At 35.9% G+C, this 24,057-nt stretch overlaps 2 protein-coding genes across 2 annotated transcripts; one reads left to right on the top strand and one right to left on the bottom strand.

The window, feature by feature from the left end:
* Positions 1 to 30: 30 nt before the first annotated feature.
* LOC113404309 (large ribosomal subunit protein uL4) lies at positions 31 to 8,544 on the top strand. The gene is made up of 10 exons (XM_064220099.1): positions 31 to 171; positions 1,665 to 1,845; positions 2,989 to 3,070; positions 4,016 to 4,179; positions 4,557 to 4,681; positions 5,358 to 5,456; positions 6,155 to 6,290; positions 7,195 to 7,330; positions 7,860 to 8,019; positions 8,350 to 8,544. Exons 1-10 carry the CDS (start codon positions 169 to 171, stop codon positions 8,518 to 8,520), a joined length of 1,257 nt encoding a protein of 418 aa, XP_064076169.1. The 5' UTR covers positions 31 to 168; the 3' UTR covers positions 8,521 to 8,544.
* Positions 8,545 to 12,789: 4,245 nt separating this feature from the next.
* Positions 12,790 to 23,974, bottom strand: LOC113404313 (uncharacterized). The gene is made up of 9 exons (XM_064220068.1): positions 23,590 to 23,974; positions 20,764 to 22,008; positions 19,395 to 19,524; positions 17,384 to 17,912; positions 15,428 to 15,864; positions 14,901 to 15,090; positions 14,497 to 14,680; positions 14,086 to 14,250; positions 12,790 to 13,225 (listed from the first exon to the last, which is right to left on the bottom strand). The coding sequence occupies exons 1-9, from the start codon at positions 23,680 to 23,682 to the stop codon at positions 13,049 to 13,051; spliced, it is 3,150 nt and encodes a 1,049-aa protein (XP_064076138.1). The 5' UTR covers positions 23,683 to 23,974; the 3' UTR covers positions 12,790 to 13,048.
* Positions 23,975 to 24,057: the final 83 nt, after the last annotated feature.

Raw genomic sequence — 24,057 nt, 5'->3', positions numbered from 1 at the left:
TAATAGAATGGCAATTGTGAAAGAGTATTTATTCACCTGGCAACTGTCGTTTAATATTGTCAAAAAAACTGATTCTTTCCGGTCTTTTAACTCCTCCGTGGCATGGCGGATGGTCCATACCGCCGCTTATAGTGTTTATTTGGAGGAAAACCTTCGCTAAAAAGCGAAATGGTAAGTCAATGTTTTTTAAAAGTGTAAAATTAATCTAAATCATGTTTTTTATAGTGAAAGTTACAAAGTGAGAGTGTAAATACGAGTATCTTGATGTATAGACAAATCCACGTGTTTAGGATAATTTTGTTCGAAATAAATTCAATCCGATGATTTCGTGTGAGTTTTAACGATTAAAAATGCCAAAGATAGAGATTCTTTACATTATTTTCGCTTTATTTCTATACGGATTGAACAAATATTGATATCCACGATGTATTTGCTGCACGCGAATGCAACATTTCCGCCGTTGACAATTGTTTATGCTGAAGGGCTGTAATAAAGGTACCTTAAGGTTTTATACGATTCAATCGTGAATTATGCCAGCTTAAGATCTAATATTTCGTAAAACAGTATAAGAAAACTTGCGAAACATCTAAAAATTTTGAGGTTAGGTCGTGTTAGTTTTTTTGGTTATGTCAGTGACATGTACAACCATTAGCCGTAGGAAACATTAATAATAAAGCAAATTGAAAATAAATGGACATTATTGTAAACCGGACATCGTAAGATCCTTAAATCTACCTTCATGGTATTGATATGAACACAACGACATACAATTTATATTTACATGAGAAAGTAAATTACTTCTAATATTCTTCAATAATACTCATAGTCTATAGGTATAATATAAAATAAATACAGATAAATTCACAAGATCCTATTTTGAAGTCAGTTTAAAAGAGAAAACATTTGTCATTTATATCAATACTAATAATTGACAGATTCGAATTGGATATGCTTTTGTCATTACTCTGCGCTAATTTAAAAAAATGCATTAGACATCTTCAACTGTGATAGTTTTCAACATAATATAATATACATGTGTTACGATCAATTTCAATAGTTTACCTGAACTGTCTACAGACTGCCTGTACGTGTGAATGGTGGCTCCATTTTCCTTTTTTAAAATTAATTTTGTGGGACATTATATGATGGACAGACAGACATTTTACTTAATAAATTGTTAATATGCCGATGGTGTTTCGAAATCTATAAGTATTAATCTATTAATCCCCGAACTCTTCCTGGTTGTATGCTACTGCATCTTGCAGGTACAATTTAGGGGTAAAGTAATGAATTCCTCTAGGAAACATCACTGACTATTATAGTTGTGGTGTGTCGACATATGGAATACATTCTTTCATACAAATTAACTAACTGCTTCCCTTTGGTTTCAATAGTTAAATATCGAAGGATATTTTTCAAAAGCAATATTCGAAAGAATGAATGGACAGAATGTTTAATTAATTCTTATGTGATTAATTAAAATATAAATATTTATTTCTTTTGTCAATAATGTTTTATTGAAGAAAATAAACATTGTTTATGGTTTTTGTTATGGGCATTCGGTAAGCAGTTATTTTATTTGCATGACTGCTGACAAATAAAACGAAACAGAGTTGGAGACTATTTGATTGTAATGAGATATGTATTGATTACTTTGATTACAGAGTCTATCAGTTGCCCGGCCGTTAGTGTCGGTGTACACAGAGAAGAGTGAGAAGGTGGCAGATGCCTCCATCCCACTGCCGTTCGTATTCAAGGCACCCATCAGGCCTGACTTAGTCAACAATGTACACGTGTCTATGTCCAAGAATGCAAGACAGCCATACTGCGTCAGCAAGGAAGCCGGTATGTTATTTTAATATTTATTATTTGTTTTTGTAGCAGAAATTGGTTACACAATTGTCATTTTAAAAAGATTTTAAATGTAGTTTGTGACAATTGTGCAACAATAAGTTTAAGTACAGGAAAGCTACAAAGTTCTTAAAGATTATGAATTGATCAGATCAAATACAATTTACATAAAAAATATTACCAGAAGACAGATTGCTACGGCTAAAAATAAGTAACAAGATTAGTCTTGGTAAGAGATATATAGGCTGTGATGATGATAGGAGATACAAGAATGCCTTTAATAGGAATTATACAACTGTCTAGAGATATAATTGGAGATATACATATTAAACTGCTGAATTGATTTCGATTGAATTCAGTATAGAATTGGTTATATAGGCCTACTTTTTTTTTTAATAAATCCCTTGAGGGGTTAAAATGGGGGTGATGATGTGTGTGCAATAGGTAGTTTATAATTTTCGCGCGGGTAAAGCCGCAGGTTCAACTATTTCTATATATAGAATATTATTACTAAATACTCTGATCGCACTGTAATGTCCACATTCTTCAACTTATCCGTGTTGTAGCGTGTTACTGCGAATGAGTGCGATATTGACGTGACGATATGGCGTTCTGGGTCTGTTCAGTAACCGGCACGGGTGCAAATATGTCACTACAACGATACATCATTAAAAAGATATGTTTTCATTGTAATAAGATTGTATTTTCTGGGTATTAAAGTTAGATATTTTGACATGGAGGTAAACAAAGAAAACTTGTGCGGTTTCCATCTTGTAACTCCATAAGACTTTCATTATCTTTAGTCCTTTTAAAATTCTGCAGATAGATTACACTATAACAATGGGAATGAGGCCATTGTTACTACAGGATTACATTGAAGTCTTAAAACCATTTCAAAAAGTTTGGTAAAACGTAGACTTCATTTAGTTAAACAAGTTGTCGCCCGGAGCTTCGATCGCGTTTTAGGGTTGATCGTCAAGTGGTAGGTATAAAAAAGTAGTGTATGTTCAATTCACAATTTTATTAAATTTGGTTGTGTGGTTTGGCTGTAAATATGTAACAGAGAGAGAGAGTTACTTTCGCTTTTATAATATGTAATGTGTTCTTTTATTGAATCCTTCACTATTTATATTCCAGGTCACCAAACCAGTGCCGAATCATGGGGTACCGGTCGTGCTGTAGCTCGTATTCCCCGTGTCCGTGGTGGTGGTACCCACAGGTAATTTATCAGACGATAACAGTTACTAATGAAATCAATGTCCTATGAATGGATTTAAATCTAGAGGTCAAAAATTGATTAAAATTAAACCAATACAAGATATGATGACAAATTTTTGTGAAATTAGACACACCCAGTGGTCGATGTTCGACCATAATTATTTGAAAATTTTAGGAAAACATATTAATTTCTATTCTGGTTTCCATTTTTTATTCTTAACATTGAAGCAAGTTAAGATATTTAAAAAGAATCACTAGACGAACAGAAAAAGAGATAGTTGCTTCTCCACAGTAGCTTTAAGGAAGAAATTATTTTTGAATGAATATGTTTTCCAGACTAAACTCGTCTCGATAACTATGTATATATTGAAATGTTTTCCATACCAAACTCTCGATAACTATCCCTGTAACCTTACTTGTATTATTCGACGTAATGCAAGGGTCACTACGGCAGGGTACATTATAGCTCCATTATCACAGGCATATTGAAATAATCGTTTTTTATGTCTCAACATATGGGAGGATAAATCTATAAAGACCAAACAATTCAGTCGGTAATTTATATCTCTTGTTTGAAAGTTGTGTTTCTGTTTTATTTTTATTTCTCGAAGTCATTGACTAGTTCATTCCAATCACAAGAAGACCGAATCCAAACGAACAATATTTGACTTGGAACTTTGGATGTAAAATTAAAGATATAAGAAAAGTTAATTGGAATAGTGTTGTGTTGTAAATAGAGATATATTACCTATAATGAACTGTTAGTTGTGCATAATATAGAAGAGCTATTATTATATATGTATATGTTTACTCCTTCTTCGATTGGAAAAGACTATATGTTTAGAAATAATAATAATGTTTGAATTTTGATTACTGGGCGAAAACTGAATAAAATCCAGTATGGGGAGAGTGTAGTTCAGCAGTTAATAGTGTGTATCATCTCCAGGTCCGGTCAGGGTGCGTTTGGCAACATGTGTCGCGGTGGACGCATGTTCGCTCCCACCAAGCCGTGGCGCCGCTGGCACCGGTTCGTGAACCTGCGCCAGCGCCGCGCAGCCGCCGCCGCCGCCGTGGCCGCCGCCGGAGTGCCAGCCCTCGTGCAGGCCAGAGGTGAGATCATGTTCTATGTCAGCTAGTGTGTCTTAATTTAAATTTTTTCAAGTAAAACAATTGGAGAGTGCACTTGCGCCTTGGGTAGGGCCGGAGAAGCTTCTATGAACTTATATGTTAATTATTATGGATTTCAAGTGATTTTGTTCATGTTTTCCTGAAGTGAGCTAAACAGGTGTGATTACCTCATAAAGAACTTGGTATCAAACTCAGTACTGTCAGATTGATTTATTATTTGAACTTAAGAATATTGACATTTAATCCCAAACTCATTCATTAAAATTTTATTTTTAAATTATCAATTGGCATTCAGATAAAATGGTAAACGTGTCAGCTGTTAAGTGGTACATAGATGATAAAATTAACTATCATTACAGGTCACATTATCGAGAAGGTTCCTGAACTACCTTTGGTAGTCTCCGACAAGGTCCAAGAGATCAACAAGACAAAGCAAGCCGTCATCTTCCTGCGACGCGTCAAGGCCTGGTCTGACGTACTTAAAGTGAGTTATTTATCTAACAGCATCTTTAGATGTATGCAATTTTTTAGTTTTTTTTAGTTAACTTGTTGTAAGTTGGTGGTAGAGGCTTTTGTAATACTACCTCGAGAGTACTGCTACCCCATACCTAGTGTAAGTTAAGTTTTCACGGAATTAACACTCAAAGAAAACGAAATTCATTTTATATTGATACCAGTGTTGCAGAACTATCGATAGGGAACTCGTAAACTATTCAGGAAATCGATAGTATCGCTAGTTCTATGTAACTATTTGTAGCAGCGATACTATTGATACTATCGACAGTCCAAAGCTAAGGTTAAAAGTAATGGTTTTTGCAATACCATCGATAGTCTATCCATACTATGGTTAAAACCTTAACTATCGATAGTCTATCGATAGTGGACTATCGATATGCAACACTAATTTATACTAATATTATAATTGCGAAAGTAACTCGGCCTTTCACGCTTTCACGGCGAAACCACTGAATAGAATTTGATGAAATTTGGTCTAAAGCAAGCTTGAACCCTAACAAAGGACATCTGCCGCGTAACCCTTAAGGTATATGTATGTATGTATATATATATATATATATATAGAATAAATAAATGTCAAAACTTTAAAGATTAATATAATAAAATCATTAAAACTAGCTCATTAACATGGAACATTTTTTCAGGTATACAAGTCCCAGCGCCTGCGTGCCGGTGTCGGTAAAATGCGTAACAGACGTCGGCTGCAACGCAAGGGACCTCTCATCATCTACGACAAGGATCAGGTATGTGTCGACTGTCACGTGAGTTTAATTAAAAAAATATATTCCCCCCCGATATATTTACATCTTTCTGCCACTGGAGTATAGTTTAGTACCAAAAAAAATGTATTTATGTTGAACATTAGTATAGATTACAAACCCCTCACTTGCTAAACTCATAATATTATTGTTTTGAGTTACGATTAAATGAGGGTATATTATTAATTCCCTAAGGAAACATTGGGCAATGATTATTTTTTGACCAGTGTGTCGACGTGTGGAATACAACTTTACTGAAATTATTTTCATTTAAAAATTGATTACAAATAGCGATGATCTGTTAAATGATTTCGCTGGTATCGTAATGTGCTTCCCAAATACATTAGACTTAAGGGCATAAGTGTGTCTGCAAACAGAACTACAGTACGCCTGTAAATGTCCCAGTGGGCTAAGGTTTTTCCCCCTTTGAGAAGGTTTAGATCAAAAAAAAGTTACTCTAGTGACTATAATGTCTTAATACTGGGTTAAGGATGCCTCTCCTTCTGTGTAGAAGGTTTGGCTTATTCCACCACACTCCTCCAATGGGTTTGTGAATACAGATGTGTAAATTAGACGTAATTTTATTGACAGGTTTCCTCACGATGTTTTTCTTCACCATGGAGCATGGGGTGTATTATAAACAAATTTGTTATACATAATATAAAACTTATTTCTCTCTCCAGGGTCTTACTCGCGCCTTCCGCAACATCCCAGGTGTTGAGATGCTCTCTGTCAACAAGTTGAACCTGCTCAAGTTGGCGCCAGGTGGCCACGTTGGTCGTTTCATCATTTGGACGCAGTCCGCCTTCGGCAGGCTCGGTGAGTTGTTACTATCGTAGCATTAATATTGTCCCGACTTTGTTCGGGTTAAATAAGTGTATATGTATTTACTTTCCGATCATAACGCCACTTACTCTAACCAATCAAACCATGCAGTCTCACTCAAAACACAAAAAATCATTAATTTTCGTACAACAGTTTAGGAGTTCAGTTACATATATATACAAAAGATTTATCTATGTATAAAGATTTAATGTTACCGGATTGATTATTTTATCCTCGTGAGCTTCAAAGCTGGAAGCATCAAGTGTTAGGTGACGTTATTACTCTTGATATTTTCTGTACTCGTGATGTGTGTGCGAAATTTAATGATCAGTTGATTAGTTACTATGTAAAAGTGTAACGAACAAACCAATTAACAAATTAACTTTTGGATTTTTAAAATAATTTTGGAAAGTTCTTCAGTCAGAGATGGAACTGCCTTGAGATATAATTATTATAGGGTATTATTACTAAATACTCTGATCGCACTGTAATGTCCACATTCTTCAACTTATCTGTGTTGTAGCGTGTTACTGCGAATGAGTGCGATATTGACGTGACGATATGGCGTTCTGGGTCTGTTCAGTAACCGGCACGGGTGCAAATATGTCACTACAACGATTATATAATACATTTTACACGTATCCTCCAAATTTCATCATTATTATACAAAGAATAAACCTGTCTGGATAGTTACCGCTCATTTATCATCTGTTCTACTACCAAACATCAATTCTCAGCGTTGTTGTGTTCAGGCTTGAACAATAAGTGACCCAGTGTAACTACAGGCACAAGGGATGTGACATACCAGTCGCTATTTGCCCTTACACCTTTAGTATGAAATTCAATACACTGTATCACATGTAAAAATGTAAGTTAATAATATAAATATGGATTATAGATTCCCTCTTCGGTTCATGGAAGACACCATCTAAAGAAAAGAAGAACTTTAACTTGCCTCAACCTAAGATGGCGAACACTGATCTGAGCCGTCTCCTCAAGTCCGATGAGATCAGGAAGGTCCTGCGTGCACCCAAGTATGTTAAATTTTTAAATATTTTATTCGAAGTAGTATCAAATAGATTTAGGTCACAATGGAGATCATTTTATTACATACATTATATTATACTAAATTGCTCTTAAATGCAAGCATGGAAGATAAAAAATTGTTAATATCGCTAAAATCAACACAAAATTGAGGACAATATATATTGTATTAGTTTTTTCCCTAGTTTTAGGGGACAGAGTGCAAGTTTTAGGTATCCCATGTCCTATCCTGTACCCCTGACGTGTATGTAAAATTTCGGGATGATTTTTTGATTAATTAGTGTATGATGTATTTATATCTAACAACTCAATGATCATCTGTGATCTCAGTGTGACAAACTCGCTTACCCATTTATAATTTTAGTTAGTATTGTAAATGATGAAATTCTCTTACAGAGCATTGGGTTATGAAAACAACCATGATTACTTATCACGTTGACTTTAACTGAAAAAATAATATTTAAATCTTAGAACAATTTACGTCCAAAAGACAATATTAAACGATAAAACTTTTTACAGCAAGCGTGTGGTTCGTGCTTCTCGCAAATTGAACCCACTCACCAACTCGAGGGCTATGCTCCGTCTTAACCCATATGCCGCTGTGCTCAAGAGGAAAGCAGTGCTCGATCAGCAGAGGAAGAACAACCAGAAAGCTTTATCCCTGGCTGAAAAGCGTGGAGTGAGTTTAACTATGTATCTTTTGAGACATTAAGTGCAGTTTATTAAACTTCGGGTATTAAATTTATTCCTAAGAAGAAGCAAAAGTATTAGTATAACTGTGTTACGTTAGCCAAGAGCTCACACAGAGGAGGTTGGGAGATAATCCCACAATGATACACTAGTGCAGGTCCACCGAGGTTTAAAATTATCCACTAAATGATGAGACTCTCTTTCAGAGCATTGGGTTATGAATAACAATGATTACTCACGTTGACACATACTGATTTTATCCACCAAAAAAACTCGAGGTCCCAAACATTTCTCGTCTCTAAACATATTAAATTTCCAGATCAAACTGCCAGCCAGCGACCCCGCGGCGAAGGCGGCCAAGTTACGCCTCAACAGGGCTAAATCTATCAAACTCGCTAATTCCAAGAAGCCCAAGAAGGCCCCGGCTAAAAAGACCGCGCCCCCACCACCCAAGAAGAAGGCAGAGAAAAAGGCTGCGCCTAAAAAGTGATTGACTAATAAAGTTTATAATTGATTTGGTGTTTCAATCTGTTCCTTTGTCTATTTGTATTTTTAAAATTTGAGGAAAGACGACCTCCGTGGTCGAGCTGTGTGTATACCGGTTTTCATGGATACGCCACTCCGAGGTCCCGGATTTGATTCCCGTCCGAGTCGACTTAGAAAACGTTCATTAGTATTCTATGTTGTCTTGGGTCTGGGTGTTTGTGGTGCCGTTGTTACTTTTGATTTTCCATAACACAAGTGCTTTAGCTACTTACATTTGGATCAGAGTAATGTATGTGATGTCCAAAATTTTTTTCGAGGATAACGTACGAATTTGTATGCATAGAAGATTTTTTTAGTGTGGCAATAATGCTCTTCAATCAACCATCCTTACATCGTCAATGTGCTGACTTAGGAAGAATATGTCGCGCCTTGTGCCTGTAGTTACACTGGCTGGCTCACTCGCATTTCTAGTCGGAATATTGGTATTCCTTATATCGGTGGAATATCTGATGAACGGGTGGTACCTACCCAGACGTAGCAGACGACCCAGAAGTCAAATATACCAAAACATGATTAGATTTTAAAATTGTTAGCGTGTAAGTAACCGTGTAAAAAAGCCAACTACTTGCTCTGAATATTTTAATAATACTTAACCTCAAAAAGGAAAGGCGATCTTTGTCCAGCATTGGGGAAGGTTAACAGATTGCTTAACCTATCAATCTTAAATGCTGAATTTCACGATTACAGAGTGGATTAATAACACAATTTATATAATTTATTTCAATTCTTAGCAAAATGGTTTTAAAGTGAGCCATCAGAGCACAAATTTCGCCAGTACTAGATTTGCGGTAGAAATCACGAAAACAAATGCTTAAGATGAACAGTAAATTAAAATTATATATAAGATGTCACAATCAAAGAAACCATTTAAAATTTTATTTGGTATTTTAAACGACTCGAGTCGCTAAACGACTTTTCAGCAACTAAAAGGTACGAACAGTAGGACTATTCTGTGACAAGAAACTTTAATTTATTCACAGAAGTGCGAAATGTCGGAATTTTATATGTGACAGCTGTGCCCGCGACTTCGTGCGCGTTTGAATTTAATAAAAAAGCGTGACTTTATTATTATTTTACATATAATTCTAAAATAAAATAAGCCTAAGTTACTCCTTATTACATCAGCTATCTGCCAGTGAAAGTCCCGTCGAAATCAGTCCAGCCGTTCCAGATATTAGCCAGAACAAACAGACAGACATAGACAAAAATTGTAAAAAATGTTATTTAGGTATATGTACCGTGTATACATACATATGCATTTAGTAAAACGCGGTTATTTTAATATTACAAACAGACACTCCAATTTTATTATATGTATAGATTGACTATAATAATTACAAAATGACACACGGATCAGATAACATAAGTCTATTATCAACATTTCACAAGTGAGAGACAAAGTGAATTCTTACAAAATCGCACTGCTGATTACAAAATTAATGTATGATACGTTTCATAGGTTATCAACTTTTAAAACAGTTTGCATTTATACGGTCGCATATATTAATGAAATATATGCGTGGAATCTTAAATTCCGACGATAAAATCAAGGCTAACATTGGATGTTATTGATAGATTTTGTGGTTAAATATTAATGTTAATTAAATATAGATATTTATAATGTGATTGGCATCGCCATAAATTATAGGTAAATTATATTTCTAACATTATATATTATAAAGATATCAGAGCCGGATTCAAATATAGGGTCGTCCCTGTTCAAGCCTAAATTCAACTTTAAGCATTTACAAAACGCAAACTGACGTTAAATCAAATCAAATTATACTTTATTCAAGTAGGCTTTGACAAGCACTTTTGAATCGTCATTTATCAAACTATTTAAAGTAAAGTTACCTGTTCGGAATGTAGATTCTACCGAGAAGAACCGGCAAGAAACTCAGTAGTTACTCTTTTCCAACATCTAAAAATACAGTTATATTAGTTAAATACAATTATATATGTATGTTATGTCTCCTGTCTGGAAGTCAACAAGCATTAACTCCACGCTTTTATATCATCAATATAATCTTCTATCGAATAATATGCCTTCCTTACCAAAGTATTTTTTACAAATGACTTGAATCTATGAAACGACAAAGTTAAAAATGTCTGTGGACTTGTCTTTACTGAAACTATCCAACACAATCCGGTATAATTTCGTATCCTTATCTGATACCATAACATAGATGTTGAAACCGTTTTTATTTTACAAAAGAAAGCTTTACAGTCTTTATAATCTTGGAGCTCTAGATTCGATGTTTTAACAATGTATGAAAATACTTAGTTGCATCACAATATTGCGAATGATTGCACTAAAATTGAATATTTTGGTAGAATCAATGATAATTTGTGATGGTGATTCCGTTTTATGAAAAATAATGTTATTTATAATCATTTTTTTTTCAACAACTACACACTCGGAATAAAAAACAAGTATATTGGCCAAGATTTTGGTAAAAATATTTTTATCACTTAAACTCAATATAGTTATAGTACATAAAAGTGCAACCGTTCATACAAAAACATTGTTTTGATACTTAGAGGTTGAAAATTAATATGATCAATTTTGCATTAAAAAAAAACAACACAATGTTAAAAAAATATTTATTTTATAGAATAAAATATAATTCTTAACATAACATGCAAATACAATTAATTTATAACACTGAATTTGTCACAGCAACGAGTTACTCGAATTGTATAACATATATTTTCAAATTAATCACAGCATTGTGTAAAAAGTTCATTATATTGTTGATGTTTCGAGATAAAATTAAAATATTAATAAATTATGTGATAATCAGTAATTAAATGAAAAACTTCATTAGATCAATATTACTAAGATTTTAGTCAAATAATTGAAAAAAAAAACATTTGAGAAATGGGTTACTTACAAATAAGTGGTCACCACCATGGGCCAATAGGAAATGTTATCCTTTCCTTACGTAGCTATAGCATGACTTCCGTTTGTTTTCCGTTGTAACTTCGTTTGAAGTTCCGACTTGTTACAACGGCACAAAACAAAAATTACTTAGTTTAATCTTTGTTAATAATTCGGATAATCGGCGGTCTACTGTAGTTCTCTTGTAGTGCGACACGGATTTAGGGGAGGGCAACCGGGGCAACTCCCCTGGGGCCTCCACATGAGAAGGGTCCCCACAACAGAGATTCCGAATATTAAGCAAATATCTATACATTGTCAAATTATAATAATGTTCTAGTAACTGTTTTATATGAATTATAGCTTACCGATTGAAATTAAAATATTCAAATGAATTCATAATATAATTATTAGGGCCTCCAGGACGTTTAAATCCGACTCTGGGGCGACTATCTATTTAGACATACAAATAATCCAAGATTCGTGTTTAGATATTCATTTAAGCCATAATTTTGTCACGACTGGTTAACGAAAATATATAATTTGAAATAAAAAATCGCGATTTAATTTAATGATAGATTAAAAAATAACAATACATATATATATATATATATACAATTCATATTCACAATTCTCACGTTAGTTAAGCGTAAAATATATACCAGGACCTACAATCGTCCGCCCCCCAACCCTAACGAACACGATTCTAAATTGCTGACATTGGAAGTTCAATATTCGTCACTAAATCCGAACAATACTCGTAAACTTTGTATTTAACACACTCGCATCACTTGCCAGAGATCGACGTAGAAAATAATACGCAAAACACTCGCTATGATCCAACGATAGCCCATACATCAAAATATGTTCAGGCATTTAAAAGTTACGCTGGAATAAAGATACTACCATACATAGTATAAAACAAAGCCGCTTCCCGTCTGTACGTTTAGACTTTTTACGCTACACAACGGATTTTAAAGCGTTTTACATCAATGAACAGAGCGATTCAAGAGGAAGGTTTATATGTTTACATGCGTATTATTGTTGAGAGAAGCCGAGAATTTCGACCATACAAGTACATAGACTCTTATACCTTATGTACCCGTGACTGAGAGCAAGTAATACATACACTAAAAATAAAATCCCCCCTTATCCCCTCCACTGATAGAACTCGGTTAATTATCCCCCCAAGAAATTCATTATTCAAGTCATGATTCGTAAAGAATTAATTTTCAATTTGTATAAATTCAAATTCTCAATGTAAATAATTGTTAAACATTATCTCTATCTAAGTAAAAATATTATTTATATACAATTTTGGAAGCTTCGACGAATTATTCGTGTATATATTGTCTGTATGTACAATCGTTTCAAGTGGCAGGATTACAGATAAACAAACTTTGACCTTGAACTGACTATTAGCAAATCGCATTGAATATCTAAGGTTAATTTATCTTAACTCCCGCCAATGAGATACATATTTATCAGACCCGACATGGGGGTTTCCTCGCGAAATTTTCCTCAGCAACGAGATGGACTATAAACAGAATTAGAGCAAGATTTAAGTAGCTGTTTTTCGGAATCGTATTATTTATAAGTACTGCAATTCCTTGAGTCGTCCCGATTTAACGCCGGTATTTAATCGAGATCTGTAGTGGTAATATTGCTCCTCGTGCTGCTCCCGGAGATGTTGTTTCACGTCCGAGTACTTCCGGAACGGCTTCTGACACAGCGGACAGTCCGCTTCGTATTTCCTTTCGTTGTGAACCTGTGAACGGATTTTTTCAATTATATTTTAATAGTATTCACTTTTAATACAATATATGGACCAAGAGTATTTTCAGTGATAAGTCATAGAAACACACTCACAATTTCATTTTAATTTCTCACAATTTTAAAGATTTTTTATTTCTGTAAAATGAATGAATTCTTTTAATTTTTTTGTCTATACCTTACTATATAAAATAATAACATTTTTATCGAACAATATGTAACTTTCTATATCATATTATAACCAATTAAATTAATATATATTTAAAAAAAAATCTAAACTATGTTAAAACTAAAATAATATATTTTTTATCTGTATAAATTTATTCATTCTCCATTCGTTTAGCGAACATCCTTAGCGAGGCCTCCATTTTAATTGTTCGTTCATCGAAAAATGGCGTTTTGGATGTCGGCAAAACTGTTTTCGTTACTTTGAAAGTCAAATTTAAGTGGATTTACGTAGTTAAGTCAAATATTGTTGTATTAAAAGCGAAGTTATATTAATCAAGAACTGTTTGTAGTAAATCATAAAGCGGACTTATCAACAAAATACTCGTGATATTGAAAAGTGCGGTTTGTTTTGGTTCTTTCCGAATCCCATTGGAATAGAGTATAATTATCACGTCATCGGTTACAGGGCATAGCGTTGACGTGGAGCGCCATCTAGCGGCGAGCGGAGACAAACATATCTCTACATTCATTTATGGGGCCGGACGAGACAAACACCCGAATTTCTCGCCACCACTGGACCAATTAGACACAATTGACGTGGTGGCTGAGGTTAGCGTTGAGGGATTGCCTGGGTAAGGAGGATAGCCTCGCAACCCACACCCCGACCGCAGGGTTTGTATAGGTCACCTGCCACATGTGCTCCCACTTCTCCTTCAGGGAGCTGTAGTATAACGCGCACACGGTACACTTGAACCGGGAACGATTTCTCTTCAAGTGTTTATTGTAACTCGACTGAGTGTAGAACAGCTTGTTGCAGGTGCTGCAGCTGATCGGTTCGACTACTTGATGCATCTGAAATCATAAGATATTTTATTTATCTGTGTACGTGGTAATGTTAGCCGTGAGTGTATAGTAGCTCAGCGATGACAGAGACCGCATTAGAGGGAATCATTTAAGTGTAAGCGAGAGGGAGGTATGGGGCACGATGGTGTTACTACAGATTCAAGTGTAATATTTTCTGTTATTAAAGTAAAATGAATAATTACGTGCCTTCGTCAACCCCACAAATACATCTCTAGGACGTCTGAGTGAGCTCACCTTAATATGTTTAATGAGAAACTTCTTGTTACTGAACTTCTTCTTGCAGATATCGCATACGACCACCGACATGTTGTGCACTTTCTTGTGTTTGCAGAAGTTGCTCGAGTCGCTGAAGGCTTTGTCGCAAATTTCACATTTGTACACCGGCAGGCAAGCGTGGTCGCGCATGTGGCGCTTGTATCTGAAACGATACAGTACGTTGCCTTACATTTTAAAATAAAATAGCTAAATCTTATACTTCGTAGCAGATCGCAAATAAAATATTAATGACTTTTCATCTTAAATTCAGTTGTTATTTTAGATATGATACAAAATCCCGTTTTCAGGAAACAATTTCACCCCTCCGATTAGGCTCAAAGCTCGTGCTAGGAGCGGCTAGAGCGGGTAGGGCGGGCACTCACGCGTCCCCCCGCTGGAAGCCGCGCCCGCACAGCTGGCACGCGAGGCAGCCGCGGCGCGCGCGCTCGGCGAGCGCGTCCCCCAGCAGGTGCTCGATGTAGTGCCGCTTGCAGTCGTTGCGGCGCTCGAAGCGCTTGGCGCACACGGCGCACGTGCGCTGCGGGCCGCCCGCGTGCGACCCCTGCAGCGTCGCTGGAACGGGACACACGTGAGCGGCGCGCCGGGAATCTTTGCCTGCCTGTCTTAGCTAATACAATGAGGAAGCACGGGTGCCCCTGTCAGTATTTAGTGTTCGGTGGGTCTCCTACCAGCTCACGCGTTCCTCCTCTTATAACCTGAGTTCCTACAAACGAGGCACCTTGCGGGCCGACTAGTGCAGTACATTATCCCTGACTGTACTGGCCGTCTTCGCGTTGACACTCCCCTATCGCTTACCATCATCAGGTGGAGTGGATTCAAATGCCTACCCAGCAAATATTAACAAAAAAACTCGGCAATTTCAGCGGAAATAAAAAAGCATCAAACTCACCTAGCATATTCTTCAACAGAGGCTTCTCGTCCATATCAACGTAGTAAACATTATCTTGGTTAGCGACGTCATGGATTTCCAAGTGGGTCTCCCAGTGCTGGAAGAAGTCGCCCGACCCCATGGTCATTTTACACTTCCTGCACTGGTAATTGCAGTCGGTTACCGCTTTGCTGTCGCGTATGGCGTGTATCATGACGTAGTTGTCCTTGATGTGGGCATTCACGTGACTGAGGAGGGCCTGGGCGAGGGGGAACGGCTTGAAGCACTTCGGACAGACCGAGTCCTCGTAGTTGTGACTCTTGAAGTGCTGCAGGTACTTCCTCAACGTCTGCGACGTCGTGTTGCACTTGGTGCACGTGTATCTGTCCGATGCGTTTTTCGGATATTTTACTTGTGTCAGTCTCACGAGAGCCTTTTTTCTTTTCTTGTATTTGCCTCTGGAATTTAATTAGTTTTCGTTAGTTTTTTACTGGGAAAGTTCTACTAAAGCGTTGCGAAAATATTACATTAGCAGCCTGTAAATTTCCCACTACTGGGCTAAGGCCTCAATATGATGATGAATACACATGTGGCAGAATTTCGTTGAAATTAGATACATGCAGGTTCCCTCACGATGTTTTCCTTCACCGCCGAGCACGAGATGAATTATAAACACAAATTAAGCACATGAAAATTCAGTGGTGCCTGCCGGGGTTTGAACCCGAAATCATCGGTTAAGATGCACGCGTTCTAACCACTCGGCCATCTCGGCTCTTAAGAGAATGTATTTCTATGAAGGCGCGCACGGGTGACGTCATAGTTATGACGCTGAAGTCGCTCGCTAAACCGACAGTTAACTGTCAAGTCGCTCGAAACGGGCAACTTCACATCTTATTTTATTGTGAATGTTTAAATTTGTGTTATAGTAGTGGCAACAAAAACAAGTTTTTTTTTTTAATGTTTTATGTATTTAAAGGATTAAGATCCGTCAATTAAACCACGAGGTTTACACGCTGATTTAATAGAGGACATGCACCAGCGGTGACACAGGCACAAGCACGCACATAAAAGTCTAATCTGAAGGCACAATAGAATGCAATTATTTTTAATTTAACGTATTAAAAAATTTAAAGTTCATGACAAAAAAAACGACTTGCCGGTTCTCGGTAGAATCTACTTTCCGGACCGGTGGCAGCTCTACATTTTAATTATATTAATTTTGATATTTTAATTACCTTTATCTTATAACGATAGGTCAAATAACAAAAACTGAATCTAAAACCAATACCACACATGCTATAAACATGCACATGATTAAGTCTACGTACCGCCCACTCATCAGATATACGCAAAACACTTAGTATTTTTGTGTTCCAGTTTGAAGGGTGTGCAGTAACTACAGGCGCAAGGTACGTAGCATCTTATCTCCCAAGGTTGCTGGCGCATTGGCGATGTAAGGAATGGTTAATATTTCTTACAGCGCCATTGTCTATGGGCGGCGGTGACCACTTACCAACAGGTAGCCCATTTGCCAATCTATACCATCAATTAAATATAACAATAATATCATAATTCTCAAGGTTAAAGTGACTATTTTTAGGGCCAATGTCTACAGGTGCTGGTGACGTCACCACTCGACCTACTCCCCAGTGTTCCCTATTAACATCATCATCATCATCCTCCTGCCCTTATCACAATTTTACTTGGGGTCGGCGCAGCATGTCTTCTTCCATACTTCTCTGTCGAACATCATCTCACAAGTAACATTATTTCTAACCATATCGTCACACAATCCATCCATCGTTTCTTGGGTCGTCTCCTACCTCTATATCCATCCACATCCTCTCAAAACCTTCCTCACAACACGGTCCTCATTCCTCCGCATAACATGCCCATACCATGACAGCCGGTTTCCAGATAGCTTCTCGGATACCGGTGCCACTTTCAAACTTCCCCATTAACAATAAATATAATCACCTAGTCCGTCTAGGTGGTTCCGGTACCACCTCATAATTAACAGAATGGTCATTGATATCATAGATCTCTTCAGATTTCATCACAACATCCTCTACCTCAGTCTTAACGCTAGTTTCGAATCCAACGAATTCATTGACGGTCGTATCGTTATCAATCTCCTCTTTAACGACATTCATAACATCCGGAACTTCGAATTCATCGAGAATTTCGTTCTTTATTTGAATCTCTTGGTTCATCATTGACGTGGCAACACTGTCTTTATTGTGTTTCTTCTTGTTCGTATACGTCTTTTGTAGAAGATTCTTCGTTACAGCGACTATGTTTTCCAGTGTTTGTTGCGTATCGACGGCTGCTTCTGCGGTATCTCTGCTCCCTTCGCTGGTTTCTCTTTGGGATTCGTCGATAATCCTTTGCACCGTTGATTTGTCTATGACTGTAACTTTGATACCCAATTCGTCGTCGACGTAATCTCTCTGACCTTCGTTATCATGACTTGTGTCTATATTAACTTGTCTGTCTGTCATTGTATCTGAAATTAAATAGACATTGTTGTTTTTAGTTGTTCACTCGTAATTGGGAAATTGATTTTTGAAGACTATTGTAATTTCTATAGCACGAGCGCGTGCATCTTAACCGACGATTTCGGGTTCGAACCCAGGCGAGCACCACTGAATTTTCATGTGCTTCATTTGTGTTTATAATTCATCTCGTGCTCGGCGGTGAAGGAAAACATCGTGAGGAAACCTGCATGTGTCTAATTTCAACGAAATTCTGCCACATGTGCATTCCACCAACCCGCATTGGGGCAGCGTTGTGGAATATGCTCCAAACCTTCTCCTCAAAGGGAGAGGAGGCCTTAGCTCAGCAGTGGGAAACTTACAGGTTACTTATGAGAAAAATGTAATCATAACCACTTAAATGAAGGTGGATTGTAGCGAACTAAATTGTTTGGGCTCAATATAAAAAAATAAAATAAAAATGGGACTTTGAATATAAGAATCATATTAAAATTTGTGATTTTATAGAAAGTAAGATATTCTATTTGTTTAAAAAATATTACGACAGACAGATTAGTAGGATAAGATGTTAGTCAGCATAGAAAATGTTTGTTACATAAATTTTAATATGATATTGATAAGGATTTAGGATACGATCCGTTCCAAATGCTGATACTAATTGGGTTGCCATTTTCTAAATCCGATTTATAGACTAAAATATGACTTTTAACAAAAAGAAAAAAAAGGATTTCATTCATTAATTCTTGTATGCTAAGTATTCCAAAAATACTTATAAGAAAAACTGTAGCGTTAGCAAAACAAAAATATAGAGTTGAAATTATCTTTGTATCTAATTTACTGAAACTATAACAGTAGAGCATATTATTAAAAGTAACTTAATACTATTGTTTTTCAGACACTACCCTGTAACTGAATATGTGATCGTGAGTGGTACCTACCCAAAGGGGCTTGTCTACCCTACCACCGAATAAAAAACATTTGGAACAGATTATAAATAGGAAATAAAAAAAAAAACAATAAAAACTACAGTTCATTTCAATCGTATTTGTACAAAATCCAATTTTTAAAGTATGCGCCTTCCTGATCTATTTCGGCCACCGTACATTCCTTTCGAGTTACAAGAGTAAGGGAAGAGAGTTTGAACATTGTCATAGTAGTCTACTCCCTTGGGAACTTCTTCATACTACAGTACTACTACAGATCGAAAAGGGTCGGGGATTTCCTTTTATGCCATTTAGTTGCTTAAAAAATTATGGAAGAATTATTCAATCTAGTATCGAAGAAAACTAATATTTATGTTAGGGGTTGTAATCCAAATTATCAAAAAGAGAAAGTTGCTTTGATAATTTCTCCACAATTTCAACAACTGGCAACACAATAAATGAATTAATGTCAAAAACGACGCCATTTCCGATTTTACATGGAAACCCAGCGAGAGCATTTCCTAACCCCTTGTACAAAACGACTGTAAATGAACTGTACTTATGACGTACCTAGGTAACCTATAAGACCTTGGCAAGCGCTATCAAAGCTTGGCAGTGGAGGCTGCAAATTACCTGGTTCCGTCGCTTCGGTGAGGTCAATGACATCTTGTCTATTCAATACTTTTTTTGGCACGATAACCTGAAAATTAAACACATATACTATTTTCCGACCATCACAAGAAAATAATCAAATTGAAAAAAATTCGCCAAGAAATTGAAGCGATATCATTGGTCGAGAGCTTGTTTAGTCTATGGTATTCACTATGGATTTGCAAAAAAATTGCGTTTCGAACGTCGACGAAACTGTTATCGGAATTTCGGAAGTAAAATTAAAGTGGATATAAGTAGTTAAGTGTAATAGTGTTGTATTATAAATAGAGATGTGTTAATCATAAACTCTTAGTAGTGCACAATACAGCTGAGTTATTGGCAAATCGCTTGAAATACATAAATATAAGGATTGTTTATCTTTTTCCCAATTCCATTAGAATAGACTATATATTAAACTACGTAGCTCCTTTACGCGGCTTATAGTACAGTGAACTGGCAGAAATCGTCACGTAAGGTAAACAGCCCCCCCCTCCTGGAGACCTTCCCTCTCCTTCCGTTTGTCTCTGCTTCTTTCATTGTCAAGTTATTTTTTGTCATTGTTTTAATTCATACGAGTTTTTTAATAAGAATTTTATTATTTCATAGTCTCTGTATACACAATATAAAGCGAAACTTCGTTCCAACCGGACGCCTAACTTTTTTTTTCGTTTATAAAATATGCAAATGGACAAGGTGACGGTACGTGGTCATCACCGCCCATTGACTTGAGAACTAAGATTTCATCACCTGCTGACCCTTCACACAATAACAAGTATTGCTGTTCAGCTCTAGTATATATGACTGGATGGTACTCAACCAGCTGGACTTGAAAAAAGAAATAAAACCAACCCACATAGGAGCAGCGTGGTAAAACCACAAATCAACCCAAAAAGAATAAGCTGTTTTTTTTTAGCGAGTATCCCATTAAACTTCTATGTCATTATTCCAATCAGAGACTGCTTCTTGTTAAACTTCATCGCAGTCGGTTTAGTAGTTCCGTGTGAAGTTACATCCAAAGCGCAGAGCTTAGTCTCAAGACATTTATACATATACGCAAATGTATAAAAGTACAATTAAAAAAAAAAAAAGTTCTATATCTGAAGAATGGTTGATATACCTCACACCGCCACTGTCTATGATCGATGGTGACCACCTAGTGTCATGGCCATATTACATATGTTAGCTTATACCATAGAAAAAATCACAGATTATTAAATCGCGACCAATGACGTCACATTAATTGAAGGTGCATTCTCGCTTGGAGTCAATTTTAACTAAAACACCTTACCTTCTCAAAGAAAGGTTTCTCTTCATCGACATTGCTGTGAAATCTAGTCTTGTGATCGATCAACGAGGAATAATCAGTATAATATAACGACTCCTCACAGCAGCTACACTTAATCACCATTGTATAGTTACGGGAATGAACTAATAAATGTTCTGCCTCCATGCACCCTCTCCGGAGTCTTTTCCCACATATCCTGCACAGTACATTATCCTTTGAGTTCAACAAGTGTAAATTAAGAACCCATTTACTCTGAAAATTCTTTCCACAAAACTGGCAACTATAAATCATAGGCCTTTGGTTGCATTCGTGGACTCTGTGATCGTTATAGCTTATATTGCATTTCTGACACGTTTTTTTCGTCCAATATATTGGCAAGTCTGATCTTACACTGTGCCGGGATTTAAGGTGTTTCCGAACTTGTTCTTTAACCCAATGTTTGAACGAACATAACGGACAGCGGTACATCTTGGACGTATCAACACCGGTGTTGTTGAGCAAGAATTTGTATTTCTTACACTCGCTTTCGTGTAAACTCAACATTTTACACGAATGGACTTTCAATTGGCACCCAATACATTTGTAGTCAACTCCCTGATGAACTGATACATCTTTACCACACTTCCAACAATCGGATTCAATCGGTACGTTTCTAGGTTTAACAGGTTTATTGTACGCTATTATCTTGAACTCTTGGAAAGAGAATTCTACACCATAATTTATGCTGTCATGCTTTTTTACATGTTCTCTGAAGTCTGATAAGTGCCACCAACCAATCCCGCAGACATAACAGATGTACATACCAGGGGCATCTCTAAAACGTGGTGCCGCTTCGTACCATATTTTCCACTTCTTCAGATTCAACTGTAACTTTTTGTCTATGTTACTTTCGTCTAAATAAGCTTGTCGTCTGCCGAAATCATTCCTCATGTATATTTCAATCATTTTATCGACAATACTTGTAGTTTTCTTACTTATTACATCGAATACATCTCTTATGAGGTCTTCGTTTAATCTGTACTCGCAGATACGATTTGTCGTACTTGTAGTGTCGCTTAAGCTTCTAATTGAATGAATTTTTATATTTAAATCATCTGATAATTGATTATCTTCTACTATCGGTTCGTCGAATTCTTCTACTTCTACTTTAATGGAAAATTCCAATGGCTTTGATGAAAAATAATTTGGTTCTAGTTTCCTTAGTATTGATTGGGCGTCAATTTTGGCTATTGTCTCCTCGATTTCATTCTGTAATTAAACAAAGGAAATATTTTATGACATATTACAACAGCAAAGTGAGATATAGAGCCATCCTTACTCAAGACTTACTTGGTGGTAGGGCTTTGTGCAAGCCCGTCTGGGTAGGTACCACCCACTCATCAGATATTGTACCGCCAAATAACAGTACCCTGTATTGTTGTTCCGGTTAGAAGGGTGAGTGGGCCAGTGTAATTACAGGCACAAGGGACATAACATCATAGTTCCCAAGGTTGGTGGCGCATAGGTGATGTAAGCAATGGTTAATATTTCTTACAGCGCCTTTGTCTATGGGCGGTAGTGACCACTTACCATCAGGTGGCCCATATGCTCGTCTGCCAACCAATGCCATAAAAAAAAGACAGAGTTTGTTTCAAATATATAAGAAGATCAGATAAATTACAAAGTATGGAGAGTCTTATTACTTGGAAAGATTGATTTAATACCTAGACATTATAGAGTTTACCTGGGAGATAATTCTTTACCCAACCTAATTGTTAATTGTAAATAAACAGAAAAGTATTTCGAGAATGTGATATAATCTAACATTTATGTATCCTAAGGATTTATTTATGCAAACAGTTGATGGAAACATGGTATGAACCAAATGAGCTTACAGGTTTGTAATATTTTGTAATGACCCTCATCACCATCAACTTGTAAACAAGACCAAAATAATATTTATTCGAGGCTCTGAAAAGAACCAGCTTGAGATACTAAACAGGTGTTCTTTGGCATATAATTATAATCGAGAACATTATTCAATATTAGCCAAAATTTACCTATTTTATTAGGGAATTATAAAATTAATAATTTATCCCCTAATTAAGGTTAAAGCTTGTGCTAGGAATAGGCAGGGCACAAAACTCAAGGGGTCAGCATCGAACGTGTCACTTTTAACACTTTAAAGACAATTACTAGACAGAAATAATCTAGAAAATGTAATATTCCCAACATATGATCTATGATTACACTGAATGTGTTATTAGCAGTTACAGACTGTGCAGTCAATAGCACAAGTAATAAATTGTGCATGACCCTTGTGCATATTACCGAATACACACTGCTTTTTTTTTTTTGTAAAACAGAAGATTTTTATTGTATCTGAATCTTAGATCAAGAGAATAAATAGATTTATGTTTTATGATACAGTATATAACATGTTCTAGATATGTTTATTGTATATTAGATCTGAATTATAAAGTTGTGTGATCATTTTTTTTTATTTATTACTAATAATTGCAAATAATAATTGTAAAAAATTCAAGCATCCATATTGATAAATATTTGTCAATGTATTTAAAAATCATTTATTTAGTAAAAATATCGTATATATAGTAGTATAAACAATAATAATGTTGTTTATTTGAATTTGTTTTCATTTATTGGTTATCCGTAATTCGAGTCTACCCACATTAAGTAAAATAAAATTATAAAAACATTAAAGTTTGCTTCTTATAGTAAACATTTTAATATGATTCTTTATAATTGTGGTCTTATTTTAAAAGTGCAATTAATATTATTTATATTCACTGCATATTTCGTAATAAAACTGACAAAATGGTGGCCTACCTGCATTTGGGCGATATTTTCATCGTCTGAGTCCAAATATTCCCGCGGCACTAGTTTTGATTTCCTACATCTTTTTTTACTTCTCTCCTCCATTTTTCCGTTTTGCTATTTCATAATAGTTAAATTAACATCAAAATACACTCGCCACATACGTTTTAAAGTTTGTTTAACAGAAGGAAACAATTAAAACTTAAAATCTATTCCACGAGCTATCAACTTTGTCAAGTATAATGCTACCAATTTAGTTGTAAGCTTGTTTCGTAAATAATTCCCTTGAATGTTGTTTGTTAGTTCATTTTAACGAACAAAATAGAACACGTGATATAAACACTGATACCATTACAATTTTGTCGGTTTAATCTTTATTCTTCACGCGAGTCGGGTAGTTCGTGAGAATGTTAGATTCGTTCGAAAACGTTTGTTAAATGATTATTATTTAACTTTTTTATGGTAGTCAATTTAAATAAA

Source organism: Vanessa tameamea, chromosome 31 (assembly GCF_037043105.1).
Source record: "Vanessa tameamea isolate UH-Manoa-2023 chromosome 31, ilVanTame1 primary haplotype, whole genome shotgun sequence".
NCBI lineage: Eukaryota > Metazoa > Arthropoda > Insecta > Lepidoptera > Nymphalidae > Vanessa > Vanessa tameamea.
Note: the sequence above shows the minus strand (reverse complement) of the source record. Positions and strands in the feature narration are given on the sequence as shown.

Coding starts and splice junctions, on each gene's coding strand:
- LOC113404309 (XM_064220099.1), top strand. Junction 3,071..4,015: donor CGTGGTGGTGGTACCCACAG/GTAATTTATCAG, acceptor TATCATCTCCAG/GTCCGGTCAGGGTGCGTTTG. Junction 7,331..7,859: donor AAGGTCCTGCGTGCACCCAA/GTATGTTAAATT, acceptor AACTTTTTACAG/CAAGCGTGTGGTTCGTGCTT.
- LOC113404313 (XM_064220068.1), bottom strand. CDS start 23,682: ATGGAGGAGAGAAGTAAAAAAAGATGTAGGAAATCAAAACTAGTGCCG. Junction 19,525..20,763: donor AGAAACCTTTCTTTGAGAAG/GTAAGGTGTTTT, acceptor TTTAATTTTCAG/GTTATCGTGCCAAAAAAAGT. Junction 14,251..14,496: donor TTCTCATTAAACATATTAAG/GTGAGCTCACTC, acceptor TTATGATTTCAG/ATGCATCAAGTAGTCGAACC.